Below are 18625 nucleotides of genomic sequence, written 5' to 3' on the forward strand. Positions count from 1 at the left end.
GTAAAGTTTTTGATGCAATTGAAATTCATCAATATAATTAAATCTCAATTAAAAGAATTTAGTTCAGATTTCATCAATGGGGTAGAGTATTTGGCCAGTTCTCGAATGTACATGTGCTTATCTAGTGTGGAAGAACCGGAACAACAAAGTATTTTCCTAACAAATGTTGGATTGGACCGACGGCTTTGATGGAAATTCAGTTAAAATCATTCGAATGGATTTCAAATTGCGTTAAAAACAAGAAGATTGATTGGCTACAATGGCTCTCTAATCCCCTTGTATATTGTCTTAATTAATTCGATTCTGTTTAGGTTTAGAGTTGCACACTCAGCAACCTACGAGTTTTCGTTATTCAGTGTATTGTGATCGATTCGAGTCTGTATATCCAGGCCAATATGAACTGGAATAGCTTCGTGTATCTTTGGGCTAGGCTTTTGCTTAGTCCTTGTTTAATAAAATTTTGCTTTTCGGAAAAAAAAAAAAGTTCAGATTTCATGGATTTATTACTAATAAATCCATTAGCTAAATCTTAATGTAAGCGTGATGGTGGTGTTTTTGAGCCCATCGCGATGCACTACTTGTGGTCTTAGAGTACTCTTGAACTTGAATTTTGGTCAAACTTTCATGAAAAAGTCAAGATAAAATATTAATCATAATACTCCGTATTATTTAATTTAACTGACACAACTATTTCATTTCACTCCATATTTATAATAAAATATGAAAAGCCATAGATCTGCCTTTGCTTTCAAATCACGAGTTTATATTACAAGTTATCATTCATTACATATAATCTTCATTACATATAATGTTAAATTTTCATAGTATTAATTACATTAACCCAAGAAACATAGAACAATAACATACCAACTAATGCACAAAGCAAACATGAACACGTACATTCATAATTTGCATTGACATAAAAAGTAAATAGAAAAGAAAAAAAACAATTAAGCTGGTGTGCACAATCTGCATAATTAGTAGCAGAAAGACAATTAACAAAAGACTTCTTTTTTCCTTTTTGCAACTTGGATAAAAAAAGCTTATAATCAACCCTTAATCACTAAGCAGATAATATGCAATAACTTATCATTCTGTCACCTCTTTAAGAGAGTTTTCGTGTACGGCCGGTTCATTACACAGCCCGAACAGCTTGAAACCTCGGTTCTTTCGCGAGGAACTTTTGTTCGATATATATGTTCATGTAGTCACCAAACACAAACTTTGGGTAGCCAAATTGGTTAACCTCTTTGTTGTCCTTTTCAGTCAATTCAGTGGCAGGCTCAATAGTTGCGTTATAAGACGGGTTATAAAAAGAGGCTATCGATCTTCTAGTACCATTAGGCATGGCCTGAACGCGATGCCAAGTGCTCTTATATCTTCCATTACTTAAAACTTCGATTTGATCACCCGTGTTGATGACAATCGAATTAGGGATTGGTTGAACATCGGTCCATTTACCGTCTTTGAGAATTTCAAGACCTCCAACCACATCATCTTGGAAAAGAAGGATGATGCCACCAGCGTCGGTGTGGGCCCTTAATCCTGTCACCTTTTCGGGATGAGGACATGGCGGATAGTGACTAACTTTAGTTCCAAAAAATGCCTTTTCTCCTTCTTCACCGTTGAATGCTTTCTTGATGTAGCCTTTCGGTATGCCCAAGTTTTCGTCCATTATTTCCATTACCTTCTCTGCCAGCTTCTTCAGTTCGGCACGGTATTCAGTCATGGTTTCCCTATTAATCAGTTCATTAGATTTGAAATCTCAAACTTTAAAATTTTTCATTTTTTTCAGTCCCAAAATAATTTTTGTTCGACAGTCAACTCACACATCCAAGTAGAGATTTTATCACAAATATTAGTATATAGCACAAATAAAAATATTTAAAGTTAACGTTCAAAAATTAAAGACTTTAAAAAGTCAAACGAGACACTTATTTTGATACAATACCTTACATATTACTCCGTATCTAACTTTTAAATTTGAACTCATAACCTCATTATTATAGAGGCACTTAGACACTTTAATGTTGATCCAAAGTAATTATAGTTACCAATAAGATATATTCTAAATGTGCATCTTGAAGAAACTGATGTGTTTCCTCAAATAATTTTGTTGTGTTACTTTTCTGGTGGACAATTATTTTCGGATAGATACAAATTTAAACTACGTTGTATTCTTACTTACTTGAAACCTAGGGTCTTGGGTGGCCATTCGTTATCGTCTGCAAGAAGAAAAACATCTTCCCAATCGACGTTATCCACCTTATCCGAAGTTTTCTTGTCGAGTAACTCATTTAATAGCTTTACCGGTGTCGAATCCTTAAAAAAGTTTTCTTCCCTTTCTAACTTGTAGCACTCAGTGGTCACAATTTTCACTTTCTCAAGAAGCTCTACTGAAATCCCATGATTCACCAACTGCATCACAATTCAACCAAATCAGCTATTCAATTATTATTAAAATAATGAAATATACATGTTAGTTACAATAATATAATAAATGTATGTCTTATGAATGGTTATGTGAGATAATGGTATAGTACCTGAAAGAATCCCCATTCTTCACAACCATTAGCTATCTGAGCCATTGTTTTTGCTCGCTCTTCGCCGTTGAGTTTCGAGAAGTCAATAACCGGGATCGGCATTTTTTAGAGTGAAATTAAAGAAGGTTAATATTGTTGTTTTAATTAGTTTGAAAACGTTAAAACAGTTAGTTGTGAATGAAGGTTGGTTTTGATATGGGATTTATAGCCTATGTTGTATGTGTGAAATGTCAACTATTTTATATGTTATTATATTATAATTATTATAATGTACATAATAATAAAATAATAAGATGATAATAATATGTTGCGTGAATGCTCATTTAGCAGCCATTAGAGGAAAAAGTTGGGTGGTGATTGATGATTGGTTCTAAAGTAAGCAAGGTCAATGTGTGTGATAATTTACTCGATCAGATGCTCAGATACCGCATTGGCTTTCGGTTTATAATGATTGATCATCAGGAAGCTTGACTTGAGTGGTATGGGGTGACTTCAACTTGAGATACTGCCAAAACATGTTCGATTCTCACTTCAAGCAGAGAGTTTCCAAACTTTGATTATACTGCCAACATCAATGCGATTTGAGAAGGTCTTTGGGGGGTTTTTCCCAATATTCAATGGTACTGCCAACATGGTCGCGTATTTAATTTCCTTTTAACGCGTATGTGGCTGACAAATGAGAGCATTCAATGTCGATATCGTCGTTAAAAAAAATAATGAATGATGGTACTATTTATTTATTTACTCCTTATTTACTTTACTTCTTAGCTGACGAATGAACGAAAGCTACCTAAGTACGGTTAAATAAAATGAAAATGATAGCTAAACAAAAGATATAACAAATGCGACAAAAAACGTAAAAGTTTCGAAAGCATGAAATTGAGCGTCCAGCCCGACCCTTTAACATATCAAATGCATGGAAGATTATAAATCAACCTATACTTTTCATAAATCCACTCATAAACATGCTTAACGTGTACAAATGTCTAATACATAATATGACTAGATTTACCAAATACACAAGAGAAAATATCATTGTCCAATGCAAAAGTAGAAGGTGAGTGTAAGTCACGACAAGTTTCATATTAATGTATGATTTATAAATTTAACTGTAGATGGATTAATTTATGGAGTCTTTCAAATAATAAGTTTTAGCTTATGAGTTATGATCATGCATTAACCCAGTAGCGATTTCAGAATCGGAATTCAATGTGGTCCTGAATGTTTTCCAGTACTAATAATATTTGAATGCTATTTTAATGGTCGTTTACCTTAAAAAATGTACAAATTCAAGAAATATATGTGGTCCGAGTAGTTAAATTAATGGTGTCCATAAAAAATAAAGGAAAAACTATTAATTCGAAAAATATATAGGGTTCCAATACAATTTAAAGAGTATTTTGTGCATAAAAATTTTAACTAGCGGTGCTCTTGACCCCACGGATTCAAGCTAGAATCACCATTGCATTAACCTCTTATTGTTAATTTCGTGGGTTAAACTTCGTTGAAAGTTGTATGCTTACGGTCATGTTTGTATCATCTCAAAATCTTAATTATTAGTCGTTCCGTTTAAAAATAGGTAATGATATATTCAATATCTTTTTTACTCCATCCACTACGACTACTACAACTATGCATTAATAGGTAATAAGTGTCTTAGTTTGACTTTTCTAGTCTTTTTTCTTTAACTTTGAATTTAAATATTTTTAACCGTATTATATGATATTTGATAAATTTTATATAATAATAATAATAATAATAATAATAATAATAATAATAATAATAATAATAATAATAATAATAATAATAACCAAAGAGTCAATGGCTTGACGGTATCGAGGTCACCCTTATAACCTTGAGATTGAGGGTTCGAGTCCTGCTTCGGACATTTCATGGTGTATATATTCTTGTTAGTATTAAGAGGGTGCGTGAGTTTGTCTTTAAAAAAATCTATATCTATATCTATACTATATATCATAACAAAAACAAAAATAGGTCATTTTAAGGAGTCTAAACTAATCTTAATCATCCATTTAATTAACCATCTTTGATCTTAGCCCTTAATTTCTTCCTAATTTTCCTAATGACATCATAATCCTAGATTGATTTGTTTGATTACAAAAATACCCTTTACATTATTTAAACTGATTGGCCGGAACCATAAAGCTACACAAAAAACCCTAAATCCTCTCAATTCCACACACAACGACCATCAATATCGAATATCAATTCGTCCTTTATTGGCTTCGCTTATGTTAACGTTTTGAAATCGATCAATTCCTCTTGACGTTCATCGATGATCTCGAGTATCATCTTCGTCCATCAATCCTTAATTGATTATTCCCTAAAAACCGACCAATTTCATCGTTAATGACACAGGTATGTGATTTACTCACTTAATTTAACTAATTGCTTGAACGTAGGGTTTATTATTAGCAATTTAACAAAAATCTTAAACTTAGGATTTTGTTTCTATTGATTTTGTTTAATTTTTGTTTGTTTTTTTATACTAATTTTTGTATAAAAGTGTAGAGACTCGATTGCCTTGAATTTTATGGTGAATCCTTTTTGGGTCCTAATCAGCATATCACAATCTAATTTTATCATATACTAGATGAGGAGCATCTCTTAGAGTTATGATTAGTTATAGCATCAATTTACATATGTAGTGGCTTCCATTTGTAGTTATAGCAATCTGATAAGAATTTAGAAATGACATTTGTATTAATGAAGGGTACACTAGAGTATGAGTCGGATTACTCGCCCTTCCCGGGTAACCCGAACGGAGAAAACTTTTTTATAAAATCTGTTTTGAAGTAGCATTTGAATGTTGCCTTGAGAGTAAACATATTACGGTATATTTTTAACATATTGCGTGTATGCAGGTTTGGAACAAACATCCTGAATCTTCTAATAGAACAATTTTTAAGAATTGTAAGTGTGTGTTGATTTTAATATTGAATAGTTTATTGCTTAATGTAGTTTCAGAAGGGTGTGGGAATGAAATTTGTGGTACGATTATGTAGACTAAAATGTTGTTGGTGAGATTACTTAGACTAGATTGTTTGTTAATATTCTCTTAGAAAAATATGTGTATGTATGGAATTTGTGGTGTGCGTATGGGTTCATTTGTGAAAGTTAATTCTAATTTAAGGTTTTATTTGAGTTGGGTTGATCCGAAATGGTTATACTCTAATTTAGGGTTTATTCACTAACTTAGATTAATGATGCATAAGATAGTGGTTATTTGCATGTTTGTAATTTGACAAAAAGCTGCTTGAAATATGAAATTTGGGTGTCAAATCGGGTGTAACAGCAGCTATTGTTGTTATTGTTTCTGTTTGCTGCACCACAGCTGCCACGCGGCTACTGCTGCTATCGGCAGAGGCTGCTGCTGCTGGAGCGCGATGGCTGTTAGCGGCTCGCAGTGGTTGCTGCTGGCTGCTGTTGCTGTTGTTTGTGTTGCTGTCGCTGCTACTTTCTTTTTCAGTTTTGCAGGTGCGCGCAGCCTCCTGCTGCTGTTTATTGTTTCTGTTTTCCGGCAGCTGTACCGGTCAGTGGTGGTTGCCGCCGGTTGGCGGTGGTTGCCGGTTTGCGGTGCGTGTGTTGGTTTATTTGTTTGTTTGGACTACGACCCATTTGTGTAAGTTTATTGGTTTGTATCGCCCATTTGAACTTTGACCCGTTTGAATGACATATATATGTGTGTGTGTGTGTGTGTGTGTATATATATATATATATATATATATATATATATATATATATATATATATATATATATATATATATATATATGCATATATATTTTGTTTACCCATTTAACTCGCTACCCGTTCGTTTTAATTATGTTTGATTAGGTTTTATCATTTTTACACCATGACCCGTTCGTATTAATTATGTTTAATTATTTGTTTAGTACAACTATAAACATTTTTTTATACGTGTTTAGATATTGAAAATAAATGACACTTCTTAACTTTTTTTTGTTCTTGCAAAGTCAAAATAATTATGGTTTGTTGGCAACAGAAAACTAAGTATAGTGTTACTATCCAACTTCTTGCATTCTGATGGTTACAAGTTTTGGTGCTAATTGCTGATGATTTAATCTTGCAGGCTTGTGATCATGTGAATTTAATTAAAGATTTGATTTGTTTGTGCAAACACAAAAGTATATCAACAAAACCGTCCAAAAGTATAAGAGTGGGGTTGAAAGTGGAATTGGAGGTTAACCCACATCTATATATATGCAGCTTACAATGCAAGGAATAGGAAAGCATGTGGTTTTATCAGCTAATTAAATTCAATTACATTTTAGAACGATGCGAATGGATTATATGCAATATGTCTGGCAATGATATGAAGGAACAATATGTTTATTGTAAATTCATCATATCACTTGTCGTTATAAATTATTACATCTATAAAAGCTTGATTTATACTTAACTGATTTTTCTTAGGTTCAGTAGCTTGCAAATTTTAATGTTTGTGTTGTCTGAAATTTATTTGGGTATAAGTTGACACCTGTGATCATTGATCCAAATCATTGTTTGGGTATTAAATGGATTGGAACCTAAAGATGGCTATTTCAACTGAGTTAAATGTGATGTTATAAACTTTGAAGCTATTTATATCAATTGAGATTTTCGAACATTGTGTTAGATGCAATTTAGTTGTATACGGTATAATCATCAGTTGAATAGACGCATCGTTGCTCCATTTGATGTTCAGAGTTATGGAATTATACATATCTCTTATGAGGATCTCATTGAAATGAAATATGCCAAAAATGATCCAATTGGTAGAAGTTAATCTTTTCAAAGGAGCAATAATAATCTTTATAACTTTATTTTTAAATTTGTCTATTTATGTACTATGCAGATAGTATTGGAATGCTTACAACAACAAGAGGTTTAGAAGTGTTTAGGCAGGTAACGGCCTAACGGGTCACAACAGGGTTGGGTCGAAACAGGAAACTATATTAACCCGGGTCAAAACATTAACTTCCTTTTTAGGACATGTTTGTTACTAATCTCTGCGTAAGTATTACACTATTTATTATTGGTTACATTTTTTCGTGTTGGTTATTTTAGATATGAATTATATGTTCCAACTGTGACAACTCGGAAATTTCCAACCAAATTTAAACTTTAATCTTTATATGTTTCCGACACGATAAGCAATATTTGTTAAGTTAAATTTCAAGAATTTTAAACTATGTTCATACATTCGTTCAACCTCGACCAAGTTCCAACGATTCACGAACCATTAAACGAATATGATTATATATGTATATGTGTATATATATTATAACTTGAAACGTAAACAAAATATTAGATTAAATACTTTATATGATTGTATCTGTTTCAAAATGTTTATCAATGGAATTAGAAGATAAGATCAAATGATTGAATTATCAGATATATTGAATTATGATTACAAGTCTCTGTTGAAAGGCCCACGTTGATTTGAGAAATCTTTTCATTTTAACAATATTCGAAAAATGGTAAAGTGATTTATAAATATGAACAAATTGTCAATCATTGAGAACTAGACAAAGGATAGTGGAAGATTGAATCTCATAAAGACTCGATTGATCTATTTAGTTTCAAACGTACAAAAACATTTTCAGTTTAAAAAGAACTTTATTATTAAAACGTATATAACTTTTATAAATATCTAGAACCACTTTTGACAACTCATTACTTAACTAGTATGATAAAGATAACGATATTTATATTTTATTTTATTAAATATATATAACGATTTAAATTAATATTATATATATTTATACGCGTATTATACGTACATAATTTTATACTTTTACTATACTTAAACTTTACCTTTACTTTATTTTTACTTTACTTTAACTTTAATAATTCATACTTTAATAATTCACTTTAATAATTCATACTTTAATAATTCACTTTAATAATTCATACTTTAATAATTCACTTTAATAATTCAAAAATTTATTATAAATAGAATTCAATAGGTTTCATTATTTCATAGAAACTTGAAAATAGTTTTCTCTAAACTCTCTCAATCGATTTACATATATATATTTACTCCGTATTATCTCAAGATATTATTAGTATACATAAAATATTACGACGGAGTGCTGTCCGAGTGATTTCGAAGTTGTTTTTTCTAGTGGGATAAGATTAAGGAAATTATGGGTTATAGCTATGGAGGTGATTGAGTATGGTTCATGGGTATGCTCGTGAGGTCAATATAGTGTTTATCATCTCCGTTGCGTTTACGTACCTTTCCTGCAATATTGAATCTCAATATTGATATGTGAGTACTCATAATTTAATTTTTACATACTAATAGTGTATCCCTGACTAGTGCTCGAGTATATAGGATTATGCATGCTTGTACTTTTGATATTGCCATTAGATAGGTTATGTTGATTCCTGAATTAGTTAGATATACGATTGAGATAAGGTATAAGATATGCATGTCGTTGGAAAGCTAGCGAAAAATAATTGAATTTTGGTTTAAGAATCACTTGAATCCAAGTAATGGTTAGAAAGTTATGAAATAAACAAATTGCATAATTAATTTCGTAATTAAAATTGCTGATGATAATTAGTGAACTAATTTTCTGGGTTATAAAAAGTGATTATTTGGATTCTACTCGTCGAGTAGATGAATTTTCATATAAAGCACGTCTCGTTTCGTTGAACGGTTGTCAAGTTATGGACAAAAGAAGTTTTGCAAATTTTGATGAAATGTCGAAACGGGAACTGAAATTCTCGCTGATCTGCGTTGTTTCATATATAAAAAAAAATACCACTGAATTCTTTGCTGTAAGGTCTAATAAACAACTCTAGCCATTCGTCAATTCGAGTCTCGACGATTTTTCTAAAAATCATCAAAGTTGACAGTTTGGTCACATTTTAAAATTCTAAAAAGAGCTGAAACTTTTTTATTTAAAAATGTCAGTTTTGTATCAGTTGTCATGGTAGGCCTGATATGTGTTTACTCTTGCCAAAAATCATGTTATATCTTTGTGGTAACGAAAATTTGCAGGCTTTGACCGTTTGTCAATACGAGTTTTGAGAAATTTTCTAAAAATCTCCAAAGTAGGCTACTCGGTCACTTTTGTAAATTTATTAAAGCTGAAAAATTAACTTTGAAACGCCGAAAATGCGTTGGCAACTACGAGTTGTCTAGGTTTAGTTTACTTCTGTAATATTTATGCTTAATTTTTTGGTAATGTGTAACTTTTATCTTTGGCCGTTTATCAATCGGAGTTCCGATAATTTTTCTAAAAATAGCTGAAGTGGCCCGTTTAGTCATGTTTGACCGAAAATCATTTTTATATAAGTTATTATATATTTGCATGCGACCTCATTTTTACTTTGACCTTTGACTTTTGACTTTAACCTTTGACTTTTGACTTTGAACTTTGACTTTTCCTGTTAACTTTTCAGTTAACTTTTTGTGTTGATTTTCTCTAAAAAAAAAAAAAAACCTAAAATACTATTTTATGATTATGAAACCATTTGTGTTATGTTGTTTCACACGTCACCTTTTACTAGAATCTTAATTGAGCATGAGTAATATAACATGTTACTATACTGTAGAGTCAGACTCGAGCTATAGGATAGGATTACACTATGACCTGACCTAAATTGCTATACAAATATTGACCAACATATAAACATATATAATTAATATAGGTTCGTAAATCCGAGGCCAACCTTGCACTTATTCAATGACGTTATATGTATTTTTACTACGAAATACAGTATGGTGAGTTTCATTTACCTTTTTACCCTTTATATTTTTGGGACTGAGAATACATGCGCTTTTATAAATGTTTGACGAAATAGACACAAGTAATTGAAACTACATTCTATGGTTGAATTATCGAAATCGAATATGCCCTTTTTATTAAAGTCTGGTAATCTAAGAATTAGGGAACAGACACCCTAATTGACGCGAATCCTAAAGATAGATCTATTGGGTCTAACAAACCCCATCCAAAGTACCGGATGCTTTAGTACTTCGAAATTTATATCATGTCCGAAGGAGGATCCCGGAATGATAGGGGATATTCTTATATGCATATTGTTAATGTCGGTTACCAGGTGTTCACCATATGAATGATTATTTTTGTCTCTATGCATGGGACGTATATTTATGAGAACTGGAAATGAAATTCTTGTGGTCTATTAAAATGATGGAAATAAATGATTATGATAAACTAATGAACTCACCAACCTTTTGGTTGACACTTTAAAGCATGTTTATTCTCAGGTGTTAAAGAAATCTTCCGCTGTGCATTTGCTCATTTTAAAGATATTACTTGGAGTCTTTCATAGCATATTTTGAAGAACGTTGCATTCGAGTCATTGAGTTCATCAAAGATTATTATTAAATCAATTTATAGTTGGATAGTGGATATTATGAAATGGTATGCATGCCTGTCAATTTTCGATGTAAAGAAAGATTGTCTTTTAAAAACGAATGCAATGTTTGTAAAATGTATAATATAGAGGTCAAATACCTCGCAATGTAATCAACTATTGTGAATCGTTTATAATGTATATGAACGGGTCCTTTCAGTTGGTATCAGAGCGGTGGTCTTAGCGAACCAGGTCTGCATTAGTGTGTCTAACAGATAAGTCGATAGGATGCATTAGTGAGTCTGGACTTCGACCGTGTCTGCATGTCAATAGTTTTGCTTATCATTTTGTGTCAAAAATTAACTACTTATCATCCTCAGGAAATTACCTGCTTATCATTTTTAGTCTAAGACACGTCTTGCTGCATTGATTGCATGAATAGTGTATAGACAAAAATTCATATCTTAGCGTATCTGCTAAATCATATCTTATCGTATCTATTACTGTAAACGTTGCCTGATATATCCCGTAAATTCCTCCGTAATTTACGAAATCTTTTGTTCTATATATATGGATATTCTATGTAATTAGAATACCATCCGATAACCGAAAATCATTTCATATCGAAAAAAAAAATCCTTATTGGATTTCGAAATAGAATCCCACTCCAGCTCCGAAAGCAGTGTGACCGGAATAGATCAACCAATCAGTCATCACCTATTCTGGATGAATTGGGGATGGGTTCGTAGCCTCCTCAATCATTAGAGACAAGAAGAAGGTGATCCCTTCCATCCACCATATTGCCCTCTTGACGAAGAACCTGAAGCACTTACCGGCGAACCTGTCCGAAACACCATTTTCTCGCTCATTTCCAGAGTATCTCGTCACGATTATATATTACATCAAATTTTAGATTTTATTTATCCGCTCGTCCGAACCGGCAATCACCCCGGTGTAATAGAAGAAGTCAACGAGCTTCGCGCTCGGGTAGTGGCTTTGGAGAATATGGTGAAGAGATTACAAACACCAGCAGCAGCATCAGCAGCATAACCAGTAACACCATCATCAATGCCAATAGTACCATTACCACCCCAACCACAACCACGTCGTAAACCTCAACTTTACACTCTGTCCCACGAGCACCAATGTCATACGCCCTGTAGATACCAAGGAATACCAACAACAATAACCGACGAAGTATTAATTCATAACTTCATTGGAGAAACATTCCGCGCAGATTATGTAATCTCTAAAGTCTTAGAGATTATCTAATCTAGCCCTAACCATAAATCAGTTAAGCGAACCAAAATGATAGAAGGAAGAGTAGAAACCCTGACAAAAATGGTGTGTGATTAACAAGCTAAACTTGTTTTACCAACAACATCAAATTGTACCGTCAGCGTCACCAGCGTCATCAGTACAATCAACATCAGAATCAACAACACATATAACATCACAAACTCCGTCAGCTCAAGAATCACTATGGACATCATTACGAATCAATAACCCGTATATTGTATCAACGAGTTATGAAGAATTAACTCATTCCCTTTGAAGAAATTATATGTATATTTTTATATTTTGAAATAAAAATAAATCTTTCCGTGCTAAGCTATTGTGTGTGAATCTTAACTACTCGGTTAATTCATATTACAAATATGCAATAATGTACGTCCTTCGGCCGCAACTTAACCAGCGTTAACTACACTCTTTGTCGCAATTCAACAAATTCCAATTCATAATAAATCAAGTATATATTTGATTTTACACTTTCATCATCGATGTACCTGAAACTTTTCAGATAACATCATTCGTACTTTGCGAAATTCACAAGAATTCCACGAACCGAACATCATACATCAACAAATAACGAAGTATTGATTCATAATTTCAATGTCATTAAAGAAATACTGCGTAAAAGTTATGTACTTTTTAAAGCCTTTAGGGATTATTCAATTCTAGTTTCAACCGTAAATCAAATGAGTTTAATTTAACATTAACTCATTAAATCTATGTTACATCTGAAGAAAATATACATATATATATTTTCATAAAGACTGTAATAAAATTCTTTTGTACAAAATATTAATTGTAAAATTTTTTTTAACGGGTAGGTAATACCCGAGAGATATATAAATTCACAATTAATATATTACATTCTTCGAATCTGATTCAGCAAATCATCCATTATACTCCCTACTTTCACAACAATATACATTCTTTTATAGAAATCAAAACAACCATACTCATTCAAAATTTAATTACATATTCTGATTTTGAAATCTCAAAATTCAACTTGAGATATGACCAAAATCATCACTCTTAGATCCTTACATCTTTCACAAGCTATATTTTGACTTCAAAACTGTGTTAGAACATCAAATGTATGTTAATGATTACAATCTGTGTTCAAACCCTTCGAAAATTTCTGAAGACACTTCGAATGATGAGCAATCGAGATGATGATCCAATCACATGTTACCCACAGTTATGTACCCGAAAAACTCTTGAAACCAAAGTAAAAGTTTAAACAACGTATCCGCATCAGATTCTTTAACATTTATTAGCAAAAATAACTTTGTGACTCCTATTCAAAGTAACTAGTTTTGTCACAGCTCCAGCAAGTCAACTTCGACTTTTCAGTCAGACTAACCTTATTATAACCTTGAGATATACACCATCGTTACCAGGGAACCTTTTACATTCCACCACATTATTAACAGATGTATCAACAACTTCATTACCCTTTGACTTTAGCCTCTCTAAAAAGTCATTATAATTATTCATTGAAACCCCATCATTTACTCATTCGCATCTTGTAATGAGAATTTCCATACGAATCATTGGGAATTAGCAATCAGTATTTTGAAATCTCGCAGCATGTCTACGCCAACAGTTATATGTGTATATATAACGTCTATCTTCTGGACTTAATTTGAATGTGAAGATTCTGAAAAACACTTCGAACTACGAATTGGTTCTCCGAAAATGGAAAAATACTGATGAAGCAGCAAAAAAACTATAAACGACCTTAACAGTAAAAGTTTGATGATAATGAATAGGTGTGCTGGCAAAGCGCAGAAAAAGAGAAGTCTTGGAACTGGAAAATGGATTGAGCAAAGTAGGAAGGAGGCTGTGGACAAATTACAAAGACTGAACCTGACTTCAAAGGATCCAAATAATTCAGTATCTGCTGAAGTCATTAACGAATACCTTACTCCTGACTCTAAACCCCTGCGGACAATATTCTTCATCATCCTCTGATATTAGAAATTCTAAAATATCATCATATCTTTCATTATAAATATCCTCCATATTTCTGAAGATATTTTCTTAATTTTTCTTATTTGAAATCATTTACCTCTTCGCGCTATCTGTATTACATCATAAAAGAAACTATTTTAGTTTCTAAATTCTGAAACATTCAAGTTTAAAATAGGAATATTTTGAAGTAGTGTTGGGAACTGAAGCATGAATTAGTATAATATAATGACACTTGATCAATGTGATTATATTAAAGTAAGTCATGCTGAGTTTCTAAATGGAACGTGATGATTCACAGATCATAACATCATCATGTGCCATGTTATACGACTCTTGTATTCTATTTAACCTCTAAAATATCAAGAAAATATTTCTTGATGATTCGGCCTTTTCCAAGGTATTTTAGTAATTTGACAAGTCAAGATCGTGCCATCACAATTTCCTTCCTAGAACATTAACAATGTTCATTTCGAAATTCATATCTGTGAATTCTGGACCATTACAAGCGGTGCTTAATCGCAAGAAGAAGAAACGAAAGGACAAAACTTTGAAATAGAAATTGGGGTATACAGCAAATAAAAGAGAGCATTAACTGTGAATGATAATGATTATAGAAGACAGAAGCAGAGACTTTGAAATATAAGGGAACATATAAAGCCCAACGACAAACCAGAAATTATAAACCATATATATCGATGCATATAGCAATATAAAGACACGGGAGAACTAGGAACACTATAAACCCAAGAGTATAGTAGAAGTAAATAGATTCTTCCGGCGGTAGATGAAAAAAAAGAAGAATGACCGATATGAAAGTTAGAAGTATATCAAGAATCAGAACTGGATGGAGCATATTGATGAATACTTTAAAATATGAGTTGAGGGGGAAAGAATAGAAGGTGATGAAACATGACTAGGAACTTAGAAATCAACAGATTTAACTCACACAATGACAGAATAAGTGAATCAAACCCTCTAGTGAATAGGTTAAGTTTTTTTTTTGATTAATTTAGTCAAATCACAACTAAATCAAGTGTGATTAGATCAACACCTAGAGCTATTATTCACCACCTGGGTGATTTGGACTGAGAGAGAATCGAAGGAGCTCACTAGATCTGAGTGTGTGTAACAAATGAGAGGCTTAACCTAAAATGAAGAACATAAGACTTTATATACCCCTGCTGTTGACACACCCATACGATTCATTCATCACACGTACGAGTTGGCTTCATCAACCGTACGGGTGATCACTCACTCGTGTCTTATCATTTAGGTTGTAATTGTGACTTAGCTCAGCATCAACCATGCGTATGAGCCTGTCAGCCGTACTAGTGAGGCTTCACTCGTACGTCTGACTAAGTCTAACATAGTCAAACATCTAAATCTCGTTCCTGCAGTTCCTGTAACCACATACAAACACGGATAGGATAATAACGAGCAATCATGGTGGCCTGTAAACTGTTGTACCTGCAATGGACGTGGGTAGATGTCTAGGGACTTTCATAAAATGCATCAACAGATGGTGTGAGTTGTAAGGAAACGAAGGAGGTGAATTTATAAGAATATCTCCGACAGAACAATTAAAATGGACGATCGCATTTAAAGCGGATCCTAATTCCCTTGATTACCGGAGAGTCAAATCTTATTAAGAAGATTTTCTTCAAATCCCTTAAAATCTGGGAATCAATCATATCTACGTCAAATGATAAGATGAATCTACACTTACTCATTTCACTCTTCTATGTTACCTTCATTCGTACTCTTCATATAAATGGATTGTTTATCCAAAGTATTCGCTGATGATAAAACTCTAATTTTCAGCCCGTATGCATCATGAAAACATACTTATTATCATTCACGACCTTTCCACTCAAATTTCGGGACGAAATTTCTTTAACGGGTAGGTACTGTGACAACCCGGAAATTTCCAACCAAATTTAAACTTTAATCTTTATATGTTTCCGACACGATAAGCAATATTTGTTAAGTTAAATTTCAAGAATTTTAAACTATGTTCATACATTCATTCAACCTCGACCAAGTTCCAACGATTCACGAACCATTAAACGAATATGATTATATATGTATATGTGTATATATATTATAACTTGAAACGTAAACAAAATATTAGATTAAATACTTTATATGATTGTATCTGTTTCAAAATGTTTATCAATGGAATTAGAAGATAAGATCAAATGATTGAATTATCAGATATATTGAATTATGATTACAAGTCTCTGTTGAAAGGCCCACGTTGATTTGAGAAATCTTTTCATTTTAACAATATTCGAAAAATGGTAAAGTGATTTATAAATATGAACAAATTGTCAATCATTGAGAACTAGACAAAGGATAGTGGAAGATTGAATCTCATAAAGACTCGATTGATCTATTTAGTTTCAAACGTACAAAAACATTTTCAGTTTAAAAAGAACTTTATTATTAAAACGTATATAACTTTTATAAATATCTAGAACCACTTTTGACAACTCATTACTTAACTAGTATGATAAAGATAACGATATTTATATTTTATTTTATTAAATATATATAACGATTTAAATTAATATTATATATATTTATACGCGTATTATACGTACATAGTTTTATACTTTTACTATACTTAAACTTTACCTTTACTTTATTTTTACTTTACTTTAACTTTAATAATTCATACTTTAATAATTCACTTTAATAATTCATACTTTAATAATTCACTTTAATAATTCATACTTTAATAATTCACTTTAATAATTCAAAAATTTATTATAAATAGAATTCAATAGGTTTCATTATTTCATAGAAACTTGAAAATAGTTTTCTCTAAACTCTCTCAATCGATTTACATATATATATTTACTCCGTATTATCTCAAGATATTATTAGTATACATAAAATATTACGACGGAGTGCTGTCCGAGTGATTTCGAAGTTGTTTTTTCTAGTGGGATAAGATTAAGGAAATTATGGGTTATAGCTATGGAGGTGATTGAGTATGGTTCATGGGTATGCTCGTGAGGTCAATATAGTGTTTATCATCTCCGTTGCGTTTACGTACCTTTCCTGCAATATTGAATCTCAATATTGATATGTGAGTACTCATAATTTAATTTTTACATACTAATAGTGTATCCCTGACTAGTGCTCGAGTATATAGGATTATGCATGCTTGTACTTTTGATATTGCCATTAGATAGGTTATGTTGATTCCTGAATTAGTTAGATATACGATTGAGATAAGGTATAAGATATGCATGTCGTTGGAAAGCTAGCGAAAAATAATTGAATTTTGGTTTAAGAATCACTTGAATCCAAGTAATGGTTAGAAAGTTATGAAATAAACAAATTGCATAATTAATTTCGTAATTAAAATTGCTGATGATAATTAGTGAACTAATTTTCTGGGTTATAAAAAGTGATTATTTGGATTCTACTCGTCGAGTAGATGAATTTTCATATAAAGCACGTCTCGTTTCGTTGAACGGTTGTCAAGTTATGGACAAAAGAAGTTTTGCAAATTTTGATGAAATGTCGAAACGGGAACTGAAATTCTCGCTGATCTGCGTTGTTTCATATATAAAAAAAAATACCACTGAATTCTTTGCTGTAAGGTCTAATAAACAACTCTAGCCGTTTGTCAATTCAAGTCTCGACGATTTTTCTAAAAATCATCAAAGTTGACAGTTTGGTCACATTTTAAAATTCTAAAAAGAGCTGAAACTTTTTTATTTAAAAATGTCAGTTTTGTATCAGTTGTCATGGTCGGCCTGATATGTGTTTACTCTTGCCAAAAATCATGTTATATCTTTGTGGTAACGAGAATTTGCAGGCTTTGACCGTTTGTCAATAAGAGTTTTGAGGAATTTTCTAAAAATCTCCAAAGTAGGCTACTCGGTCACTTTTGTAAATTTATTAAAGCTGAAAAATTAACTTTGAAACGCCGAAAATGCGTTGGCAACTACGAGTTGTCTAGGTTTAGTTTACTTCTGTAATATTTATGCTTAATTTTTTGGTAATGTGTAACTTTTATCTTTGGCCGTTTATCAATCGGAGTTCCGATAATTTTTCTAAAAATAGCTGAAGTGGCCCGTTTAGTCATGTTTGACCGAAAATCATTTTTGTATAAGTTATTATATATTTGCATGCGACCTCATTTTTACTTTGACCTTTGACTTTTGACTTTAACCTTTGACTTTTGACTTTGAACTTTGACTTTTCCTGTTAACTTTTCAGTTAACTTTTTGTGTTGATTTTCTCTAAAAAAAAAAAAAAACCTAAAATACTATTTTATGATTATGAAACCATTTGTGTTACGTTGTTTCACACGTCACCTTTTACTAGAATCTTAATTGAGCATGAGTAATATAACATGTTACTATACTGTAGAGTCAGACTCGAGCTATAGGATAGGATTACACTATGACCTGACCTAAATTGCTATACAAATATTGACCAACA

At 32.0% G+C, this 18625-nt stretch overlaps 1 protein-coding gene across 1 annotated transcript; it reads right to left on the minus strand.

Annotated features, from left to right (window-relative positions):
- Window positions 1-864: 864 nt before the first annotated feature.
- Window positions 865-2702, minus strand: LOC139847183 (1-aminocyclopropane-1-carboxylate oxidase 5-like). Its single transcript, XM_071836816.1, has 3 exons — window positions 2544-2702; window positions 2189-2418; window positions 865-1736 (listed from the first exon to the last, which is right to left on the minus strand). Exons 1-3 carry the CDS (start codon window positions 2643-2645, stop codon window positions 1136-1138), a joined length of 933 nt encoding a protein of 310 aa, XP_071692917.1. The 5' UTR covers window positions 2646-2702; the 3' UTR covers window positions 865-1135.
- Between the last annotated feature and the right edge of the window lie 15923 nt (window positions 2703-18625).

The sequence above is a fragment of the Rutidosis leptorrhynchoides genome, chromosome 5, assembly GCF_046630445.1.
Source record: "Rutidosis leptorrhynchoides isolate AG116_Rl617_1_P2 chromosome 5, CSIRO_AGI_Rlap_v1, whole genome shotgun sequence".
Classification (NCBI taxonomy): domain Eukaryota; kingdom Viridiplantae; phylum Streptophyta; class Magnoliopsida; order Asterales; family Asteraceae; genus Rutidosis; species Rutidosis leptorrhynchoides.

What these genes read in the sequence shown, in the direction of transcription:
- LOC139847183 (XM_071836816.1), bottom strand. Translation starts at nt 2,645, where the DNA reads ATGCCGATCCCGGTTATTGACTTCTCGAAACTCAACGGCGAAGAGCGA. An exon ending in AAGAATGGGGATTCTTTCAG is followed by an intron (nt 2,419 to 2,543) that starts GTACTATACCAT and finishes ATTGTGATGCAG; the next exon opens with TTGGTGAATCATGGGATTTC. An exon ending in CCCAAGACCCTAGGTTTCAA is followed by an intron (nt 1,737 to 2,188) that starts GTAAGTAAGAAT and finishes ACTGATTAATAG; the next exon opens with GGAAACCATGACTGAATACC.